The sequence below is a fragment of the Molothrus ater genome, chromosome 11 (genome assembly GCF_012460135.2).
Source record: "Molothrus ater isolate BHLD 08-10-18 breed brown headed cowbird chromosome 11, BPBGC_Mater_1.1, whole genome shotgun sequence".
Taxonomy (NCBI): domain Eukaryota; kingdom Metazoa; phylum Chordata; class Aves; order Passeriformes; family Icteridae; genus Molothrus; species Molothrus ater.
The window spans coordinates 9,372,641-9,378,640 of NC_050488.2; the positions used below are offsets into that span (position 1 = coordinate 9,372,641).

Genomic DNA, 6,000 nt, shown 5'->3' on the forward strand with positions numbered 1-6,000 from the left:
AAAAGTGGCTTGGATGGTCCCTTGTTGCTTGGTTTATTTTCACTGTGCTGTAAACTCCCCTTTCTCCTTGTGCAGAACATCTCAACTCCCAGTTTGTGCAGTTCCTGCTGGATGTGATTGAGGACGGGCTGCCCTCAGACACCACTGACCAGCTGCCTGACTTATTTGTCAACGTCCTTCTGGCCTTCAATCTCCACATTCCAGGTTGAACTGCTGCTGCTCTGCCTTGGCAGGATTTCAGTGGGCTGGAGTGAGAGTGTGAAAAATGGGGAGGGAGAATCTTACTGGGTCTTGATGGTGCTGTAACCACCAAGCAGCTCTCCTAGTCTCTGGCACTACACTGGGTTTAAATATAGTGCAAAACCTTAGAGGAAAAAATGGTCTGAGAGCCCCTGCCCAGCAGTTCTGGGCAGCTCAGTGGATTTGTCACTGGGCTTCCACAGTGCCCAGTCAAAAGAGTTGTTGGGGTGTACTGGCAGAGCATGAGTGGGGTTACTTTATAGGCGTGGGTGACCTGGGAGAGAAGATGCTTCAGTGGGCATTTCTCAAAACTAGCTCACAACAAAAGTCCTCTGCCTTCTGCAAGTCTTGGCAAAGCTTCTGCTTCCCTGTCCACACTGTCTGAAGCTCATTCAGTGCCAAGTTGTTGAGGCCAGGCCCTTCAGCACTGGACTGAGATGTGCTCTCCCCTCTTTGCCCTTGTTTCTCTCCTCCCTGCCCTGCTGAGCTCCACGAGGACAGACAGCAGATCAGGTCTTTAGGGAAGAGCATCTTCCTTCTCTCTGCCTGCACATTTTGAAGCCTGTTGGAACATTGGAGTGTAGTTCCAGGTCCTGCTAAGAGAGGCCATTCCTTAACCCAGTCTCCTGTTGTTCCAATTGTCTTTAGTTAATTATTTACCCTTGATCTACTTCATGACATTATCCTTGATTTTTTGGAGAGAGGGGAGGATAAAGCAGCAACAATATGTCCAGTAATTTACCTGTTATTTTGGGTTGTGAGTCATTAAAATGCTTCTAATTTCCTGTGAAAGTTGAGTGCTCAGAAACTGATTAAGTATATCTCTGCTGCTTTCATTCATTACCCCTTCCCACACTTACCCATATCCTTGCTGGCTACTGTAATTAGGCAGTAATGCATGACAGGCAGTGTGTTTCTGGGGATTATTGCCCACCTGGGGCATAGCTGAGAGCAGTGACTTGTTCTCTGATGCTAAGAACATGTTAAATGATGTTCACATTGCTTATTGGTGGATTGAATTTTTATCCCTATGTCTGCAAGATTCATCTGTCATGCAGTGCAGTTGTACAGCATTAGTTCAAAACCTCTCCTAAATGCATATTATATTGATGGCCTTCAGGATCCTGAAACACTCTGCAGCCTGTGAAATATTACAGGCCACAGAAATAGCCACACTGAGCTGTTTATGTGATTGAGTGTGCACACTCACACACAAAAGCTCTGCTAGGGTAAATGTATTTTTCAGCTAATCACTCCCAGACCAGGCAGGGGGACAGTTCCTAGAAGTCTTCAGCCTGTGCCCTTGCACAGTGCTGAGTGCTGGGAAAAACTTTTCTCTTCTGGGATGCTTCTTAGGAGAACTCATAAGACTCTAAGTTCCAGAAGGGTACTGCTGATAGGAAGGAAGAAGGTACCAAAGAATGGAGCCCTTGGCTGCAGAGGGTTGTGAGCAGAGGTAATGTTTGACAACATAAAGCCTTTGCAAGGTATTTTCCCAGTGTTTGGCTGGCAAGTTGGGAACCCACACATGAATCAGATATATGGAGAACCCACCAAATTGCAAGTGTTTCATGTGCTGTTTCCATTTTATTTTGCCTTCTCTCTCCCTGCCCACCCACTCTGTGGCCTGAAACTTTTTGTAGCCCTGATAGACTCTGGTTCCCCAAAGCACCCCAGAGTATTGATGTTAAATAGGGGCCACCCATTGTGTGTTTTTATCACCATGGTCTTCAGGAGAAAAGTGAGAGGCTGAACAGGTTTCTTTTTTAGTTCCAGAACACAGTGTGATCATGACTACAATAAGCAAGCACTCCAACGTGAAGACTTTCACAGAGAAGCTGCTGCTGCTGCTGAACAGAGGAGGTGAGAGTGTGTGTGTGTGTGGCACTGTTACATGCCTGGCAGGGGGTGCACAGAGATCCTTGGGGATACATGGCCATGCTCCTTACAGGGTAGGATGTCAGGGGTGCAGGTGGCTGAGGAGCTGTCAGCTCAGGCTGTGCTGTGCTGCTTCTTGGTGAGTTTGTGAGGGTGACAGTCTGCATTGCTGAGGATGGAGCTGCACAAGGAATAAGGTAATGGCTAAAGGCATCTAGGGACAGAGGAGGGGCTGCCATTTCCATACTTCTGTGTCAGATCAGCTCCATCTCAGAGCATGGACCAGCTGCCATGGGCAAGCTCTTGTCTGGGAGGAAAGCTGGTCCTGGGCCACTTCTGTCCTTGGACAGGCAGAGGACTCAGTGTGTGCTGGCATAGAAACCTCTGCCTGTGCTGGCAAACATCTGCCCTGGGGGACAGATGCAGAGGGAGCTTTTGTCTTCAGAAACGCTGCTTGGAGTGGAACTTTCCATTTCTGAATTGCCAGCAGAGGGTTAGCCTTGTGTCTGCTTCAGGCATGGAGTGAAATCCAGTGTACTTGTAGAGCTGTTGCAGAGCAGATTGCTGGAACGCTGGAGATCTCTGCAGGAAGAGTGGTGCCAGGTCTTTCAGCCTGTGCTGCAGGCCACTATTGTGCTTGCTAATACCTTCTGGAGCACAGGAGCTTTGCTGCCTGAGAGAAATCATTTTGTTGAGCTGCTGGAAATAACCCATCCTGTGATGCATGCAGCTCATCTTACTCTGGCTTTAGTTCTCTTTGGGGCTGCAAATCACTGTCTCCACACTATATCAGCTTGAGGGCAGCAGGCACCTCGGTGCTCTTCTGTCTGGCCTCCTCCCAAAGCCTTTGTTTAGCCCTTTCCCTGCCAGATTCCCTGCAGAGATCACCTTACAGTGAGGAGCTGGGAGAAGAAAAAGGGGGGCCACAACCTAATGAAGATGCTTCTGTTTTGCCCGCCTTCCTGACAACTGCTGGAGGAGCTGCCATGGCCCAGAGCCCCTCTTGGAGTCTGCAGGGATGTGTTTTGCAAGAGAACAGGATGTGGTGGCTCATTTCAACCTGGAAGTGTTTCTTTTCTTGCTTCTGGAACAGTACTAGCCTGGTCTCTGGTGAAAGCTTGTTTTTGGTACAGGCTCTGATGGGCTTTTCAGAGAGGTTATTGGACCCCTCTTAATAAACCAGGGAGAAAATGAGTGGTGGCTGTTGAGCAAAAACAGGAGATACTGAGAGGCAGTGTGCTAATGTGCTCTCACCTGGGATGGTCAGTGAAACATAAACAGTGATTAATGCTCATCGTAATGAGTTTGCTCTCATCTTGGTAGCCTGCAGAGCTGCCATCCTGATTACACATCTTTGAGCACCAAAGCTATCCATGGGCAAGGAGTGGCTGGCAGGGCAGCCTCCTCTCTAAAGGGTCTAATGAGGGGAAGTGCACTGAGGATGGAGCAGAGGGGCAGCGGGGAGCATGTGGCTCAGCAGTGTCCCTGCCTCCCCCAGATGATCCAGTTTGCATCTTCAAGCATCAGCCTCAGCCACCACACTCAGTGCTGAAGTTTCTGCAGGATATCTTTGCCAGCAAGGATACAGCCAGCATCTTCTATCACACAGACATGATGGTCCTGATCGACATCCTGGTGCGGCAGATTGCGGATCTCTCCCCTGGAGACAAGGTGCTCACAGTAACTCACAGGCAGGGGGTGGGAGCACAGTCCCAGAGCAATGGTGTTTGTCCTGCCCCCTCATGGGGGCTGCTGGTGCAGGCAAGAGCAGAGTTCTGGGGTGGGCACAACATTTCTGGGTGCTTAAATCAACCTTGGGAGCTGAGAAGGAAGGGAGGATTTATCCTGCCCAGCACACCAGCATAGCTGAAGAAAGATCTGCCAGGCTTCTGGTGGTCTGCACACTTCTGACCAGGGACCTTTGGGAAGAGAGACCCTCTGTGAGTAGTAGTAGGAGGAATCTCTTTTGTTTGCTGTTGCAAGAGGTGGGGGATGTGCATGTGTTCAAGGCCAGGGGAGGAGCAGCACTCTTGCTGTGGGAAAAGCAGAGTTTTCCATAGTTACTAATGATACTTAAGGAAAAGCAGGTGCCTCTGGAGTTGTGCTCTGGTTGATGGTGCAGCAGCAAACAGCTGTTTTCCTGTGCTCATGCTGTCATGGATGCTGGCATACTTGTTTACCTCACTTCAAATCTTTCACTGTGCTCTGTGTTTTGTCTCCCCTCCCACTTGGCAGCTGAGGATGGAGTATCTGTCCCTGATGCATGCCATCATCCGCTCCACGCCCTATCTGCAGCACCAGCACCGCCTCACTGACCTGCAGGGCATCCTGCAGCGCATCCTGGGCGAGGAGGAGGAGGACCAGCAGTGCCAGATGGAGAAACTGATCATCTTGGAGATTTATAAGGAGTTCCCAGAAATCTCTTCTGGTACCAGCTAATGCTCCTCAGCTTGGACTGGAGTCTGATCCACTTGGATGGACTATGTCTTTTGTTGACACTTTGTCCCCATTCCCTCCCAGTACAGCTCATACCTTACATCCCTCTGTGTGAGGCCTAAGGTTGGGACAGTGTTCTCCAGCCCTGTGGAAGCGCCAGTGGCAGAGAGGGTGAGGGGTGCCCCCGGGGCCTGGTGCCTGGGGCAGGGTGGGCGCTGGCACGTGGTTTGCCTGCAAGACTCAGCAGGAGCTATTTGGGCAGCTGGTGTTGGTGGGAAGGGCAGAGAGCTTGTGGGGGCTTAGCAGCCAGCATGGGGGGATGTTTAGCTGCACTGGTGTCCCGAGGTCCTGAAGAGAAAGGCCTTTGCCTTAGAGTATCACTTCTTTTCCATGTGCGTTTCTCTCCCCGCAGTGACCAAGTGGAGTCCGCTGGTGCTTGGAAGAAGCTTTTGTAACATCTGTTTTGTTTCCTGCTGCTAGTGCCAATGTGCTGCAGCCCTGCCAAGGGAAAGTAGCTGCTCGCTGTCTAACGCCTCGTCTAGTGAGCCTTTCGCTCCCTCCTAGCCTTCAGCTTTGCCTCTGGGCAGCAGCCCACCTTGGGTCGTGGAGGTCTTACCCCAGCAGCTGCTTTTCAATCTGCTTTCTATAGTGATGTTTAAATCTGAATTTCTTGCACACTGTGGCAGCCTAGAAGTAAGAGCCACGTGGATGACACTGCCCTTAGGAAGCCCTTGGCTGGACACAGCACAAAGCCGTGTCCTGCCAAGTGAAGCTGCCCCTTGCCACCTCTGTCGCAGCATTGCCTGGAGCAGAGGGGCTGCCCTTGGGCAGGCGCGCTCGGGTCGTGCAGCGTGTGCATTTCCTGCCTTGAGCTTCGTAGTAGCTCTGCCTCGCTGCCCTCCCTGTCCCCTGGCAGCACTCAGAGGCAGCGTGAGCCTGGTGTCCAGTAGCTGTTTGTGACTATGCTAATTGTGGGGAACCCTTATTTTTATTTCCTCTAGGTTTCTAGCAAACGGGATTAACCTGCTTCCCTGGTCCAGATAGTCACACACACTAACGTGGGTCTCTTAGATATTTGTGTGCACAGTGTGGTCACTCCCTGTCTCCAGGTCTTCTTTTGCAGTAGCCAGTGTAGGAGCTGTGAAACTGGAAATACTGAGCACTGTATTTACTTTAATTACTTTTCTTTTGTTAGCTTGAGGGGATGACACAAGCTCTGCAGGCCTGGACTGGCCACTAGGGCAGTGATGCTTTGAGAAGAGAGGGTGTTGGCCTGGCAGCCAAGGGGGGGCAAGGAAGTCAGCCTGGGAATGCCCAAGCTTAATAACCACCCTAGTAGAGAAACCTATTTTTTCCCTGTAAAAATGTATGAATGTCAAAAGGGATCCTGTATTTTCTTAAACACTAAGTGTAACCTGCAGAAGAATAAAAATGTCTTAAACTGGA

General features: G+C 50.4%; 1 protein-coding gene across 1 annotated transcript in view; it reads left to right on the plus strand.

Moving 5' to 3' along the window:
• NCKIPSD (NCK interacting protein with SH3 domain) overlaps positions 1-6,000 on the plus strand; it is a 50,017-nt gene extending 44,017 nt beyond the window's left edge. The window contains exons 10-13 of the mRNA XM_036390751.2: positions 76-204; positions 2,011-2,103; positions 3,617-3,789; positions 4,354-6,000. Coding sequence (XP_036246644.1) covers positions 76-204; positions 2,011-2,103; positions 3,617-3,789; positions 4,354-4,557 — 599 coding nt within the window. The 3' untranslated portion in view covers positions 4,558-6,000. The remainder of the gene's footprint in view (positions 1-75; positions 205-2,010; positions 2,104-3,616; positions 3,790-4,353) is intronic.